A 17,455-nucleotide genomic window follows, 5' to 3' on the forward strand; every position below is an offset into this window, starting at 1 on the left:
AATGTCCGGAAACATCCCCACGTCTCTGCTTGCCTTTTCATTTACTTGCACCTTCATTGTTGAAATAACATTTACGCTGGCAAAACCAACATCCACAAGTGCTATGTCAACTCTCCACAGGACTGGTATGGGAGTTCATATTGTTGTTCAGCTCTGCGTGATGTGGACAACAGAGAAAAAAGAAAACATGTCAACTTGCTGTTCCATGCAGACTGAGATGAGAAAGACAGGAGAGGGAGGGAGAGATTCTGAGATAGAGAGAGACAGACAGAAAGACTTATCTCTCTCTCTCGCTCCCCTCATGCACACACCTTGAACTGTGTGTGTGTGTGTGTGTGATGAGCTGAACAAATGTAGTATCTTTCTTGACTTGCCAACATGTTATTATTGAGCTGTTTAGGCATGTTGAGCCCAGTGACCATCTGTCACATGTGTTGTACGCACCTTGATAAACTCAGGTTCATCTCTTGTAATTTTCTTTTTTTCCCTTTTGTTTTTCGTGTGTGTGTGTGTGTGTGTGTGTGTGTGTGTGTGTGTGTGTGTGTGTGTGTGTTTCCGTGTGTGTGTGTGTGTGTGTGTGTGTTTCCGTTTCCCATTCAGGGTTATTTTTTTTAAACCGTTTCCTCCTTTGTGTGCACTTTTGTGCACGGATGAGGCAGAGTTTGTTTGTGTGCATGTATTTGGCTACTTGTGGATGCAGGTGAGCAGTTTCTTACTTGCAGTGTGCTTGTGCGCCCTTTCACTGTGATTTTAATTTGTCTGTGTGTGTTTACATTCATGGGTGCCCACTGCATGCTCAGAGTCTAAATAGAGCAGTGTTTGTCATGAGCCATGAGAATAGTCATATTGTTGAGCAATCAGAACAAAAAGCCCTTGGTCTGAGCTCAGAGCAGCGTGTGATGACACACTGTGTCACATGTACATGTCTGTGTGTGTTGTGGGGGTTTTTTGGGTGGGTTTCTTTTTTCCGTTTGGTTACAAGCGTACTATAGAAGGTTGGGTTATGGTTCAAAGATTTGGTAGGTCTCTACTTCAAAGGTCATGTAAGTTAATAACACAGCGAGTGTGGAAGTGTGGCAGGGTGTGTGTTAAGACAGTGTAATGACAGCAGCAGGATGAGAGGTGGAGATGACACTTTGGAAGATAAGAGGTCACTTGTGGTCTCAGCCTTTTTATTATGCACTGCTTTCTGAAAATCTTGTGAATGCCATAACTCAAGATGGAAGTCATCTAGGATCTTCAAATATATATCATACGTGCATCTATTAGTAGGCTGAGGGGCAGCACTGGTGTCTGCCAGTATTTTTGTATTTATTGCTCTTGATGTGTTTTATTCTTGTTGTTGGGCTTAACAAGCACCTGAGTGCAAAATACAATTTCACCTCATGCGAATATTTGCTGGAATGACAATAAGAGCCTTTAAATAAGTATTGGAATAGTTAAAATCCAGTTAAAAGTGGCAGAAATGGTTTTGCTTTTTGACTTTTCTCTAACAGACAAAAGGATCAAAATATTACAGACTGTAAAAATACTGCTGCTCAGTACCCCAGCACCACCCACTATGACCTCAGTAAAACCACAAGTAGAATTGTTGCGGCAGGGAAGGCGGACGCACCTGCACGGCATCACAGTCACGCCTCGCCAGCTTGGTGTAGGGTCCTGTCATGTTGTCTTTGTGGGTATGTGTGGCTGGCAGCTAGGGAGCTGCAGCCGTGGAAGTGTGTTAGAACGCAACCGTAAAAAAAATATGTTGGAGAATGCAGAATTGTGGTCATGCCATGCCTCATTCCTGCCACAGTTGCCTTTTTCACAATGTTGACCAAAAAAATGACAATGTAGGAGATTCATTTCAGAATTGACGGCAGGTCTGTTAGATTGGTTTGGATGCATTAACTGGGAATTATATTTTTGCATTAACGGTATTCTGCAGGTATGTTGTAGCCCAACCCAGCAAAAACCATGTTTGTCTTCTATCTGAAAATGAAACTCTGTTCAAACTGAGATGAAATTTTAGTTGTGTGAGGGTCCAATGAGTCCTCTAGACTCAGTTTATGCAAAACCTGTGTTTAAAAAGTGTAAATATCAGTAAAACCATAAGTCAATGCTTTACTGTAGGCTGGGACACAGCTTATTTGAACCCAATATGTAACTGATACGATACAGGGACAACATAGTATATTTTTAAACTGTTATTTTTATTTGAAAAAATGAATTCACATCTATGATCCAGACATCATCTCACAGTAAAACATGCAGACTATTTAACTTCACGATGGTTAAATGCAGCTTTGTTTGTTTTGTACACCTTGAATTAAAGGATGCAGTTTCTAGGGTTAATTTGCCCCAACAACAAACTGAAACGCTGAGCAGAAAGTTGCTGAAAGCTGTCGACTGCTCCACAGAACTTCGTAGCCTGTGGTAGTTTGAAACATTTCAGCGGTTTAGTATTTATTTTTAAGATACAGTATCCAACACTATTTCTAGAGCAGGTTGATTTTACATGCACGTTTTTGTTTGCTTATATTTTCCAGGATCTGCTTCACCTCACAGAGTATGACCTCTTGGTGCTTGGAGTCCACAATCACCTCCACCGCCTGCACCTTCTTACTTCTCTACGCCTCCTTCAAGAGCGAGAGAGGAGGAGAGGTACTCTTGCACTCCGTGTTGCCGGATGCCTAAACACTTTTTATCTTACCTGATCTTTTCCATCAAGTTGTTGATTCTGGATCTGTGTTTGATTTGATTCCTGGTGTGCCCAGCGACTAGACAGAGACAGAAGCATTAGTGTCATGTAAAGACTTGCTTGTGCCTGGGGGTCGCTGGTGGAGGGGGTTATCTTACTCAGGATAATGCTGTCTCTCTCTCTCGCACACACGCACACGCACACGCACACACACACACACACACACACACACACACACAAAGCATGTGAACCAAAGCTGTCAGCAACTAGGGAGAAGAGTGCTGAGGCCTGCACTCCTGCTGGGTTTAATCACTTTTGGAGGTGTGCATGTATGCATGCGTGGATGTGCTTTTTAGTGTGTTCGTGACAGACTGCTTTGTTTGCTCTGGTTCCCATGCATTATAAAGTGAAATCTAGCTGTTGTCTTGGTGACTGCTGTATAAGTAAAGTCACTAAATAATTGTAGTGGATCTTGTTGGCTGTTGCTACATGTTATCATACATGCACAACAGCAGGCATAATCAGAAGATGCAAACTTGGGGCAAAATAGCCACTTTGTGATCAAAACACTGCGCCCGCTGCATCACTTACAAAAAAAAACAACCCACAGTGTCTTTCTTGGCTGAACTTCTGAACATTTTTCAGGAGCCAGACTTTCTGAAGTTGTTAAGAGGAAGCAGGGACTATAAAGAGTCTCCTCCTGTCTCATAGTAAACCTAGCAATTTGCAAACCCATCTGGTATGAAGTGTCTAAAAAACAAAACACGCAAACAAAGAGACCTCAAGTTACAGTAAGTATAAAAACATTTGACTTTCTGCATCTGGTTTGGCATAATTTAGGTTTTGTGGAAGTTTGGTTTTACTGCTGGTCATTTAGCAGTAAGGTATTTCTTTTTCCTTTTTCAGTATGTTTTACTATGCATATCTGTTGTGTTGCCTGGGTTTATTTTGAAAATGTGCATGAATGAGGATGGATGACCTACTAACTGCAGACCAAATCTACAAATGGGTACAAAGAAAGTAACTTGAAACTGGACTCTGTACAGTCCTGTGAAATGTGCTTCCACAGGAATTAAGAGGGAATCTAGCAGCCAGGTGCCTTATGAAGACAGAGGCTTTGGTAGTTTGCTGGTCTGGACCATATAACTGTGTGTTAACACAATGTTCAGGTCAAAACATGAAATGCTCAGAGAAATTGCAAAAAACCCAAGAGCAACATTTCAGACTGTGAGGCCTCAGTTAACATGTTAAAGTTCATGATGGCACAGTTGGAAAAAGACTGAAAAAGTCTGGCTTATTTGAAAGTGTGTCCATCAGAAAACCTCTTCTTTCTAAAAGAAACATGGCAGCATCGTATAGGTTTTCAAAATGAACCACAAGACTGAAACAATGGGCCTCATTTACTAACAGCGCGTGGGCACAAATCTGTGTATAATTCATGCCTATGAAAAATTAATGTACAAATCAGTGATTTACCAAAACATCTGTACCTGAATTTATGTGTACTTACAAACAAACATGACAAACAATATGACTAATAAACAACAACAAAACAGTACCTCTCACCATGTGCATGAATAGTAATAACACCAATAATAAGGATATTTCCTTTTTGTCATCATTCGTTTTCCCAAAAATATTATAAGCCACAAAATGCTCAGGATCACTGAATTACAAATAAATACATTTTTAAAAGTTAAATTGCAACGAAAGAAAACGAAATACTGATGGAAAAGCTGTGGACTTTAATGTTTTAATTTAAACATATTCCAGTATTCCTTACCTCATTATATGAATTATAACTATCATTGCTAGATTTCATGACTTATATTTACAAATAGTGGAAACTCTTTTTTTTTATTATCATTATTATTATTATTTTATTTTATTCATTGACAAGTTGTCATTACCTGTGAGTGAAACTGGAGCACTGATGCCAGATATGTAGACGAGGCATATAATGAGCAGTTTACCTATCATTACAGCTCACCCCTTATAAAAACATTTATTTTCACATTCCTGGGATCACTGCGTGATCACTGTTGGAGACCTGGCCTACAGGCTGACGACTGCTGCTGAGATGAAATGGCCTCTGGTGGAAATCACTCAGTCACCAACTACTGTGGTATTATCTGTCTGCCTGGCAGGCTGCCAAGCTTATCATTATCACAGAGTCCAGTTTTGTTCAGCTAATAGCATCTCTCTTACACACACAGACACACACACACTGCGTTTTCATATCTTAGTGGGACATCTAATTGACATAGTGCCTTCCTTAGCCGCTTACTCTAACCCTTAGGTTACGGTCAGGTTTAGCCTAACTGTAACCTTGACACTAAAACTACATTTTGGGTCTCAAAAATGCCTTTAAATTTGTGGGCACGAGCATTTTGTCCTCATAAGGGCTGTTAGTTGGTATAGCAACATTCCAATTTTTGGTCCCAACAGAGATACGTAATTTTTTTTTCTTAAGAATATAACGTGAACTCACAGACTGCATTCAGGCATATATTAATTTCATCATATTACTTTTTTTATTGGTGTGTGTGTGTGTGTGTGTGTGTGTGTGTGTGTACCCACCCACAGGCATGTGTGCAGCAGGTACTTTCCTTAACAGCAGGTATTAAAAAGCAGTGGAGAAGAAGAGATGTTCTAATTAGAGCATTTAGAGGGTGAAATAGGAGGCATCAGTAAAAACCCCCACATGCATGCTCATGCCTCACATATTTGAGGCATTTTATTTTGAGGCACTGTTTTGTTACAGCTGTTTGTGTCATTGAGGCTATTCTGTGTATGCTGTGTTAAAATTCCATGTTTAAATACCTGAGCTCGGTAGTTGTTTGAGAGGTTTTTTGGGGTTTTGTTTTTTTCTTTGCATATAGGTTTAATTTCAGTTTATAACCACATTCATTAGCATTATGTGATAATACCGTGGCATCAGCATGGGAAGCATCAAGGTGTACATAAGCACATATTAATGAATACTTTTATATTCCTTTCAGGACTGTGGTTTACAGCACTCAGGTTTATCGAATCAGCGCTGTACTCTGAAAGTAACAGGACTGTGTGTGCTCTTTTCATCTTTCAAGTTCAAATTCCAGTCATGTGCTAAATATTTTCAAGGTGATGCACTTGAACACGCTCAATGTGTACCTAGCTGCATGGATGGTTTTACATAATGAGTCGCCATCTTTGAGCTTCCTCGCTCTACCTGGTCACTACTTGCCAAATAAGCAGCAACAAAAGTAGAGGCTGTACTGTAAACACTACAACCAAATATTTGAAATGTGACTGTTGATGCAGCAGTGTCTGACAGTAGATCTATTACGTCCTCTGAATCAGGCTGTTTTTTCGTGTGCCTCACCTCGCTGTTCACTCCTGTCAGGACTACCTGTCTTGGACTATTTGTCATGTTCCTCTGTGCATTTATAAGCAGCTTTAGTTGTGTTGCAGACACTGTCTTGTTTTGGGAGGCTGCTGAAGGGAGCATTGATGCTTCAGGGGTTAGTTTGGACAGCAACGTATGCAGCTGGTGTGCATCAAAGTAACATCCTCATGGTAAGAGACATAGTTCTAGACGGACATGTAATGTTAGCGTAAATGAGATTTCACTTTGTTTGCTGCTGCTTTTTGTATTTGATCACAATGAGAGAGAGAGGAAGGGACAGCATGAATGTGACTTAATGAGACTTGACCTCTATTTACAATTTGGAAGAAACTGTGACTTTGTTACGAACAGCAGGGAGTAGAACAAGAACCAAATCAAGTCTTTTTAAACAGAATCTGGCGCAGTTCGCAGTGGAGACCTGCAGATTCTCAGTGCACATCACATACAGTTTATGTAAAAACACAAGATGCGTGCACTGAGTTTACCTCACAGACATTCTTCGTACTAAATATTAGATAATTCTCGGTGCCGGGCTTCAGGCTGGTTAATCTCCCTTGTGAAGGTGATAGACTCATCAACATGACCTTCAGTTAATACTAAGTGTACTATAAACATCTTCCTGTTTCTGTCTGCATGTGTCAGTAACACAAACTCAGCTGTCAACAATTCTGCTCTTATCTCACAAATGTCAAAACAGGGAATATCTAGCTCCCAGATTTATCCAAATGGTCGAATTCTTGGAGAAAAAGTAAACTTTAAAATGTTCCTTATGTACTTCTGGAATCTGTCCAACACTGCTGCTATATGCTTCCATGTCAGTGTCACGTTGTGAAAACCGCTCGAGGTCCTGTGAAATTAAACATTCACTATTTTAACCATCTTAACAAATGACCATGTTTGTCCTTTTCTGAAAAACAAAGCCACTCTTCATTTCTTTATATTTTGCGAGGAGAACTAGGATTTATTCTGCAAACTTTTTTGGAATTGCACTATATAAAGGAAAAAATGGCGTTTGTACAGCTAGATCAGTGTTTGGTATGAACATCTTTATTCAACTCTGCCCGAACTTTCTTAGGCAAGCTTTCTCCTAATTTCTGTATTTACTCTTCAGGAATAGTTCTCCAGGCTTCTTGAAGGGCATTTCAAAGTTCCTCTTTGGGTGTTGGCTCCCTCCTCTGTGTATGTTCGTGACGATTTGAACTAAACATTTTAAATGTGGATCCATCACTACATAAGGGCTGTTGAAACTGAGTTTCAGTCCAGTTCTTGTGTAATTTGGCATACCTCAGCCTTTTCTCTCCATTTCCCTTCCTCAGTAATGGCTTCTTGACAGCCACCCTTCCACTGAGACTGTTTCTGATGAGGTGAGTAGCAGGGGAATGGAAAGAGCACATGCATCGCTCAGGTCCTGTGTCAGGTCTTTGCTGGATTCTTTCCTGTTTTTTAAGGACATGATGTTCAGATACTGTTCATTTCATGTAGATAGTTTTTAGGTCTGTCACTTCTCCTTTTGCCATTTTTGTAGCTTCAACTAAAGGATTTGTTTTATTTATTTGTTTGTTTGTTTTTTCTTTTGTGATAGCCTGCTCGTAACACAGTACACAAAGATGGCCCTATATACAATTTAACACAAGTTCTTTAAGTTGTCTGTTATGTATAGACGGCACTGGTTTATTCTTTGAGTTAGGTGTGTTTTATTATGATTGAATGAATCATAGATCAATGTCATTGTAACTATGACAGTGTGAATAACACTGTATTTGGTCCTTTTTTATGAACACATTCAATAAATGACTAAAGATTGCACGTAGCAATCTTTATGGAACACATTATACATAAATGTGTTTGCAGATGACACCACCGTCATTGGCCACATTCAGGATGGTGATGAGTCCACATACCAGCAGGAAGTTGAGCGGCTGGTACTCTGGTGCAGTCAGCACAATCTGAAGCTGAACACTCTTAAGACTGTAGAGATGACAGTGGACTTCAGGAGACATCCCTCAACTCTGCGCCCCCTCACCATATCAGACAGCCCTGTGTCGACTGTGAAGATCTTCAAGTTCCTGGGTACAACCATCTCCCAGGACCTGAAGTGGGAGACCAACATCAACGCCATCCTCAGAAAGACCCAGAAGAGGATTTACTTCCTGAGACAACCCCTAACCCTACAGTCTTCCAAAGGAGCTGCTGATCCAGTTCTACACTGTGGTCATTGAGTCTGTCCTGTGCTCCTCCATCACAGTCTGGTATGGAGCAGCCACTAAACAGGACAGGAGCAGACTGCAGCGGACTGTACGGGCAGCAGAAAGGATCATCAGCGCCCCCCTGCCCTCCGTCCAGGATCTGTACCTCTCAAGAACCAGGAAACGGGCAGGGAAAATCATCACAGACCCCTCACACCCTGGACACAGACTTTTTGATCTGCTGCCCTCTGGCAGACGGTATAGAAGACTGCAGTCCAGGACCACCCAACAGTTTCTTTCCCCTCGCCATCTCCCTCCTAAACAGTTGACCTGTCACACTGCTCCCACTGCCAGACTACAACTGCACCTTATGTACATTCTGTAGTATTCATTCCACCTCATTTCATTTCTGTCATCCTGTATTCTATGTATATAAGTTTAGATTGGTTATTTATGGTTGGTTTACACAGTTTTTTTGTGTGTGTGTGTGTGTGTGTGTGTGTGTGTGTGTGTGTGTGTGTGTGTGTGTGTGTGTGTGTGTGTGCGCGTAATTTACATTGCTGTGCTTGAGAGTCACCATCTACCGGAACCAAATTCCTTGTATGTGTCTGCACATATACATGGCCAATAAACACGATTCTGATTCTGATGAGCTGCTGTAATTGACATATTGACTGACGTAGCTGTTCCACAGAAACCATGACTGCATAAGTCAGAAACCAGCAGATTTAATTCTACCTGAACTGATTCTTCAGCCAAAGACCTGCCTTTTCTTTTTTCCTTCTTTTTTTTTTTTTTTTTAAGACCCTGAGGCTGCAACGGAGGAATGAGGAGTGGCATTAACAGAGAAATGTTTACTGATCAGAAATACACACATGGAAAGACAAGCATCTGTAAACAGAGCTATAAGAAAAATAAAGGAGCAGCAAGGAATAAGGAGCTGATGGAGAGAAAAGTAAAAATGGAACAAAGGTTGAAATCTATGCTTGATTTTTCTTTACTTCAGAGCTTCCTATTGAGAAGCAAGAGGAATACCACAGAATGAGGGAAGTGACTGTAATAAACTTGTAATAGCAGATCCTGTTCTTTGCAGGAAGCAGCTTCAGTTGGGAGTGACGCCAAGCCCATCTACTTAATGGTTTACTTGCACCCTGGTGTGTATGGGTGGAAAAACGGTGCCAACCTCAAAGTGCCAGCAAGGCTTTGTTCCAGTGTGCTACCTTAGTGTCCATGTGTCAAAGGAGGGTTTGGGCTAAGGACTAACACCAACAGGAAGTGCAGGAAATGGCTGTTATGGTGTGGTAATCTCCAAACATTTTTTAAAAAAAATCTAGTTATGTAAACAGTTTGTTTCTCCACTTTTCTAAAAGATAAAGCTTTGATGTTGCACGCTTCCTAATATTTAAGCAATCAAAAACAAGAAGAAACAGCAAATTCAATCAAACTTCAAACAGCAGGAAATCACTGGTGCTTTGTAGACATTGTAGTGCTAATTTAATCTGTTTTGCTTTAGAGTGACATTTCAGCCCCAAACTCCAAGTATGTCGTGGTGTTTCAAATTGGTAAAACAACTTTACCTCATCAAAGTTTACAAGACTTGTGACTCTTTTTTTTCCATTGCATTATTGCCACATACTCATTTACCGTAAACTATAGATGCACCTCTGTGTGGGCTTAGATGAAAGGGTGGTTGCGTTTTCATCACAAAGACATGTGCCACTCAGTTTGGAAGGATAATGCTTCTGCTCCTCACTCCAGGCCCTCACATTTTGGGAAGCTCAGGTGATTCAGGAGATGATGACAGATTATACTTCTGACTCACCGTGCTGCTTTCTGGAAATACCACCCTTGCGTACACCATGCCAAGAATTTTTACATGCCTTTGTGAAAAGGCACTTTAAAACAAAATCTGCTTCAGATGCATTTAGCTTTTACTTCCAAATAGCACTCCACGCAGGCAGGAGTCCAGGAGCAGCTTCTAGGCTTTGGCCTCTAACATTCACAGTGTGCTCTCTGTTCATCGTCAAGAAGAGGCCAAGAAGTAAGTTTCGTTTCTTTTTTTTAATTTAAGGAGATAATTTGTTAGTGACCAGATTTACTCAATATTTGTGGTGTTTTTTTTAAGAAATGCAAATCTTTAACTAGTTGTGCTGCCTCACTGCAAATACTGCTAACAGGCAAAATCAAAATAGAGGATAAAATGCAAATGTAATTTGGTTTGGTCTTTCAGTTTCTCTATAGCTCCTTCCCCAGGTTATAGAAATCACTTGATCCCTTTATAGTAAAGGAGTCACAGAGCTAAATGTAAAAATGTTCATTGTTTTGTTTATCATTCTTATGGTTTATGACCAGATTTTACTAGAAGGCATGATCAGACACAGACAGGAACAAATTATTTAAATCACTTAGAAATCAAACCAGAAGATTTGGTACCTGAAATTTTTGTGTGTGTCCTCGTTTTTATTTCAAACCTGAAAAGTCAGGCGCAACTTCTTATAAAAGTACAAACTGAAAGTTAGTGCCTTTCTTCCTGCTGGGCGATAATGTCGTGTCCCCAAATGTTGGAACATTAATGAATACCTAAAACCTCTGAACTGCAGGTAAAAGAGAAATTAAAAACAATATTCAGGTTCCTCAGTTTTGACAAATGTAGTGTGAACAACTTGAGATCAAAACACATGCATGTATGTAGCATTTTTGTGTGTGTGTCTAATGTGGGTCATCTGATCATCCTGGCTTTCACCGCAGCAGGATGGGCTTATTGTATTGTCTGACAGGAAACGCACACACTCACACATAAACATGCATGTGTGCACGTGTCTGTGTGTTATCACCTGTAGACAATACAGAGGAACAGGAGCACAAAGACAGGAGAGTGTTGTCCTGAGGGCTGGCGAGCAGAGCCGCACACACATTCAAACAACACGGGCTAAAAATGAGCTCATACCTGATGTAATGACACAAGGAGAGCTCTTCTTCTTGCTTCTTCTCTTTCACAGATGAAATTTAATCATTCTCGCCAGCATTCCTGTTAAAAGAATGCACCAAAGTAGACTCTAAACTCGACTCAGTGTCAGCTGAAACATAAATCAGTAAAGTGCTTAAAGTCCATGAGGCTTGAGAGCGCCTTAGGTTGCTCAAACGTGCAACATTCATGCCAAGACCACATTTTTCAGCCTCTCTGCAAATAGCAACATTAGGTCACCTCTAAATCTTCTTTAAGTACCAGACTAGTTGGTGGTGTTGGTGTCAGAGGTACCAAAGAAAAAGGTTGAGAGCATGAAATATGAGGCTGTGAAGGCAATACGGAGGAGGGGGAGATGGAGGAGAGGAGGGTATGTGGGAGTTTTCTTCTGTGCTGGGGGGTAGAAGACAACTCTGCTAAAAGAGAAAGAAAACTCCTCCCAAACACAGAAGTGCATGAAAGGCGGGGCTGAGAGCTCACAAATCACTCCCCAAAGAGAGGAGGAGGAGGGCAGAGTTTGTGACAATGCTGCGCTACTTGTTGTTGCCCATCCAAAGGAGCCGGTCAGCAATTTTTAGCTAGTCAGTCATTCAAATTATGAAAGTCAATAAGTTTGTGAAGTGAGAGAAAAGAGCAGCGATCACACACTGAGGAGGAGCTCACACTTGCAGGTAGGAATGAGAAGTTTGTAGGAGCACACTTGTATGCAGTGGGGTGTAGGAATGTGTATGTGGGGAAGTTGACAGCAGAGGAGACGGAGCTGAGGCAGCTATCTTTATGATCGTCTTCTGAATGCAATTTTTTTACCCCGTTTGTCTGTTTTTCTACTTGTTACTTTCTTTCTCTGGCTGCTGTTTATCTCCCTACGCCGCTGTGCTTTCCCTTCATCTCACAGCTGTCTGTCCGTCCATCCCTCTTGGTTTCCTTGTTTACAGCTCCCAGTGAGTAAAATTTACTCTGGGATTTTTTTCTTTGAGCAATAAGTTGCCATCCCAAGGCGCTGGGTGTAACTGCGGTTGCTGGGATTGGTGGTGTTAGCTGTGGAAAACCCAGCAGGAAATAATTACACGAAATATGAAAGATAAGACCAACGGCATTTCTTTCATCATTTTCTTTTTCTTGTTAGGCTCGCTCACTTAAGCATTTGCTTATCCTGACTCGATGTGATAAATGACTCAAAAATCTGGCTGCTTGTCAGAGATGGCGTTGCTTAACACTTTACAACACCTAAAATTAGTCGTTGCTAAATACGAAGATGATGAATATGTGTTTGTGACATATGACTTAAAAGATTTGTGAGTTTAAAACAAAACTGTAAATTAAAAGCTCTTATCAGACAGCGCTTTGCTGTTTTGCTCACGATCACTTTGACAGGTCGAGGCTGAAACTCTGACCTCTCAGTTATGAGATCACATCTTTAAACAGCAAGCCACCAACTAAATGATGACAGAGTCAGGCATGTGTGTCTGTGTGGTGTTGATGTTGGGGGGGGACACATGTATGCAGCAGGTTGCTTCAGACATTAGTCAGTGTCATGTCTGAACTTCTCAGTGGAGTTGGAGTAAACCAATGAGATTCAGCCTTTAATGCTAAAATGTGTCTGTGTCAGATGCAAGGAGCACAGATTTGTGACGGTTGTGTGTTTCCAGGGTCAGTATTGTATGTGTAGTGTTGTGTTACTTGGATTCCTTGTGGTGTCAGTTGTTTGGTATTCCAGTAAGCCATCAGCACTATACAACCTACTAATCTTTGCAAAGACAGAGACCCTGCATAGCTGGAAAAGGGGGAAAAACAGATATTTATGGTCTTTATTTAAGTACATTGCTGCATTACTTGGTCATCACCAATATGTGGTACTTTAAATCTGAAGAAAATATTGTACATTTTCCTCTAATGCTTGCATCCGATGCCCAGAAGACTTTAGAGAGACACAAACATGTGACAAATACAGAGAGTACGATCCAGATTTATCCATCCAGCAGTATACTAAATAATATAGTTGGGAACTTTGAAGCATCTGGGCTAGACACAGCATCTTCAACATCAGTGATGTGGATTGTGTCAAAGAGGCTAAGTATTTTTGAATTAAACTTAGAACCTGCAATTTTTCTTTATTAAAGCAGTACGACAGATGACGTGGAAATATGGACAAAAACAGCACAATGGTACCTTTCTACTATGCACATTACATGATGTTTAATGACATTTTAAAAAAGCTTTACAAGATTTGAAATGGTGTTACAGGTACCCCTCGTCCTTATGCTAAGCTCACATCATTATCCTCTAGCTCTAACCTTTCCTTATTGTTGTACAGACAAGTATGAAAAGGCTTGAAGTGGGATCAGTCTTGCCATCGAACTGTCAGAGAGAAGGCAAATGGGTCTGTTACCCAAAATGTCAAACACTGATTTAGTCATTTATGTGAAGAAGTGTTGGGTGGCTGCGCTTCAGGAGGTAGAGGAGATCATCTACTAATCAGAAGCTTGGTGGTTTGATCACTGGCTTTTTGGCAAGAGACTGAACGTCGAGTTGCTCCGATACAACCATTGGAGTGTGAATGCTAGGTGTGAAACACTTGGACACAGAAATAAGCCCTTGTATGAATGTGCGTGTAAATGGGTAATTGGGGCTTGTTGTAAGAAGCGGTTGGGGTGATCAAATTAAGTATGTAAGTACCAATCAATTTACATTTAGAGTAACATATTTAGCAGGTTTTTTGTTTGTTTTTTCCTGCTTCATATCGATCCATTTGGGATCCTTTTGAGTCCACATGTAGTTAATGTAGTGGGTATGTGCTACCTTACCTTACTTAACCTGTTTCCTGTTTTTGTTCTGCCTGTTTTCTCAACAAAAGCTTGAGTAAATGAAACCAATCACTGTCCTGGTGATTTTCCTTTTGGAGATAAGCCAGAATTTGTTATACAGCCTGGCTTGCACTATCCGTGCTTCCTTGTAAGTAGCATAGCTTTAGTTGTGAAATAACAATAAGATGACAGTGATAACACTAACCAATGCTTCAGGCATATATAGCCTTTAATTTGATCAATTTAACAAATAATTAAATATATCAGCTTTTTAATTCAATTGTTTACACATGAGAAGATGTCAGAAGTGCATCCCACAATGCAGTGCAATCTTTGTAGTTCAAACATCATTTGAAACTTGGTTTCAGATTTAAGGTTGCAGGTTCTTCCTGACAGTTCACTCTGCATCTTTTACTGAAGTGAAAATCTACAAGCTCCATTCATCACCTACTCAGCTGCCACTTCGTGCAACTGTCTGACAGTGTGGTGTACAGTGACTGTACAGTTAAGACTGATGCGTAAATGTACAAAATGAGTGCACATGCTGAGGGGAAGTTAGGTGTGACTGTCTGACAGAGTGAGAGATGTGCACAAAGGTTTAGAAGTATGAAATGGCAGCTACTGCTGTGGGATTTAATAAGAGCCTCATTAATATGTTAAACACATCTCTCACACACACACACACTCTTTCACACACACACACACACACACACACTGGTGAGCCCACGCACTGAAGAGCGCAGTAGGACACCTCTCCCTCTCTCTAACAAAGACTGGCTCTACACAGTGGTCATGTGACAGTTGTTCCCATTGTTCACTTCTGGCCAGGGGTGGTTTTCCTAATGTGTGTGTGTGTGTGTGTGTGCATGCGCATGAGTATTTGCGTGCATGTTAAAGCAGGAAGACACTTTAAGCCAGCCAGAGGAAATCCCTCATTCCCAAGCATGTTGATGTTTGCGCTCGTCCTCCCGGTTGTGTGTATGCTCGTGTGTAATGACAGACCACCTCTGCAGCATCTGAAGCTTAATGTTAAAACCCTACTTTATTTTTGAAGCATTTTATCGAGTGTGTTTTTTAATCTAGACGCTCGGTTTGTGTTTTGTAAACCATCTGTCCATGGTACCAAAGGACTAAAAGAGATTCGCGGAACTCTCTTAAAGACTCCTGATGTTCCCCAAAAAGGCCAATATTTTAAAACCACTACTTGAGTGGATTAGCCAAAGAGCTCTCTGCCTCCTGGCTGATGTGTTGGGTTGGCTGGAGAGATGCTGAGAGAGCTCACCATCAAAACATTTGACTAAATTGAATTGAACCGATTGCAAAAGTAGTGTCCTTCAGATGGAAATGGCTCAAGAGATACTCTGTGAAAAGGAGGAAGGCATATTTGTTTTATTGATAGTAATTCTTTATAATGAACTGCTGTCCTCTAAATGTTTATACTGCCATTTCCTCTTCCCGTTAACCTACACGTCCCCCCCCCCCCCCCCCCTCCAAGGTCTTGTGCACAAATGTTATTGTTCCAAACCCAAGGCCTTCACTAGTGTTGGTGACAAACCAAATCTCACTTGAGGATGTTTTGTCTGTTACATGGCTAAAGAATAAAACTTTTTATTGGCTGGCAGACCTTTATGAACATGTGAAACTGTGTGAATTTCCCTTTTAACCATTTATTTTGGAATTGTCTAGCTACCCAATCTTACTGGGTTGAGGTAATAACAAAAATTTTACTTGTACTCAGCTTTGGGCTACCAGATGTTTAGGTAAGATAGCATAAATACCTTCTTAAAATATTCCTCATAACCAGTTTAAATACAATAACAATGTGACAGTTGAATAAGGATCCACCAATTGCAGGGGAATGATTGGGCATTTTGAAGGATATTTATTAAATGAACCTGAGGAATAAAAACTGAAACTTTATGACTGTTTTTCCTCTTTGTAACCGTCTACATTGCACTGTTAGTATATGAACATGAGTACGTTTGTAAACATGAAATATGTAAACATAGTTATTTCTTGTTGTTTCTGAAGGTAAGACTGCATCAAGTTTCTGATATGTTGATTTTTCTTACTGCTGTTTCATTTTAGTTTAGTTTTGATTTAAAAAATAATAATAAATTTATAAGCAACAACTTTTTTTTTCCTCCAGCTCTTAGAATGAATAATTTATCATTATCTTGAAATGTTCATTCCTGTGTGTTTGTACGAAAGCACATTATTTAAAACAAACAGTTTTTCTGTAAAACAACAAGCGAAAATTGATACCAGTTGAAATGTGGGTCAAAATTGTAGAAATAATGACTCAGCATTCTTGATATTTTTTTGTTGATACCCCTATCTTTTCTGCCGTATACTGATTATATTGTCACTTGTGCTTCTGAGGGATTATGTTATGAGCGCTAGTATTAACCGTTACGATACTGATTTTAAGAAGTTTTTACGTTACTTAACGTGCACACACCTTGTACATGAAAAAAAGGCACTAGCAAGTGTCACTCAAACCTAATGTGAAGTTAAAACTTGGTGGTATAAAACACAAATTCTTTGGCATGGATGTCTTTTCAAATCTGTCTGACCCACTATAGCGTATACTGTCCATACATAGGAAATAATAGACTTGGTATAGGAAGCACTTGCACTCATTTGCAGAGTTATAACTACTGGTTGAACAGCTGTGGAGAAGAGAGGGTGAACCAGGGACAAAGATAAAAGTGGTGGGGAACTAGACGAGTCCATTATTATAAGAGGTAAAAGGATAAAGAAAAGGGAGAAGGACAAGTCTGGGAGCTGCCATGATGGACAGGCAGGGAGGAAGGGAGGGAGGGCATGTCTGTGTGGAGGAGGGTGTGAGACTACAAGAGAAAGGGGGAAGATGGATGAGTAGGGACCAGTGAGAGAAGAGTGAAATAATGCAGAAAAAAATAAATGGTTGGAAAAGAATAGGCAAATGTACAGGACAAGAGTGTAGCTGTAGCTCTCAGAATCAATTGTTTATGTATTAGTTAAACGGACCCAGTATACGGGAGTAAGTGCTAAATGTTTGTGTTTTCAATCAGTGAGAGTCAGTCAATTCTCTTCTGCAGGAGAGTGTGTGTCTGTGTCTGGCAGATGGTCAGGGCCACACACACACAAATACACATACAGCTGACCGTCCCCAAGGGTCGTATAATAGCTTCTCCTGTTGTAGTCGTTCTACCCTTCAGAGGAATCCACTCTCTCTGACCCGGCATGCCTTAGAAGGACTTTTACTGTGTACACTGAAGAGTCCTGAACCAGCCAGCTGTTCCTTTCTCTAAACCATTATTTGCATTTTTATTGATATTCATGATTACAAGCTGGTGGCTCAGTGACCCCCTGCTGGAGTTAAGTTTTAGCATTTAGTTCCAGTTTAAGGCGGTCCTGGTTTATTTATAGGAGTGACCAAACTCC

General features: G+C 40.6%; 1 protein-coding gene across 3 annotated transcripts in view; it reads left to right on the forward strand.

Moving 5' to 3' along the window:
- Positions 1–17,455, forward strand: part of bcar3 (BCAR3 adaptor protein, NSP family member) — an 82,729-nt gene that overhangs the window by 16,236 nt on the left and 49,038 nt on the right. Inside the window, exon 4 of one of the 3 annotated variants that reach the window (XM_085251755.1) lies at positions 2,532–2,646. In XM_085251755.1, coding sequence (XP_085107881.1) covers positions 2,532–2,646 — 115 coding nt within the window. Of the gene's footprint in view, positions 1–2,531; positions 2,647–10,278; positions 10,299–11,733; positions 11,894–17,455 lie in introns of those variants that run through there. The other 2 variants (XM_085251757.1, XM_085251756.1) reach the window with 2 other exon arrangements.

Source organism: Mchenga conophoros, linkage group LG17 (genome assembly GCF_057382185.1).
Source record: "Mchenga conophoros isolate Kocher_MC1m ecotype Shallow Benthic linkage group LG17, M_conophoros_male_GT1.1, whole genome shotgun sequence".
Lineage (NCBI taxonomy): Eukaryota > Metazoa > Chordata > Actinopteri > Cichliformes > Cichlidae > Mchenga > Mchenga conophoros.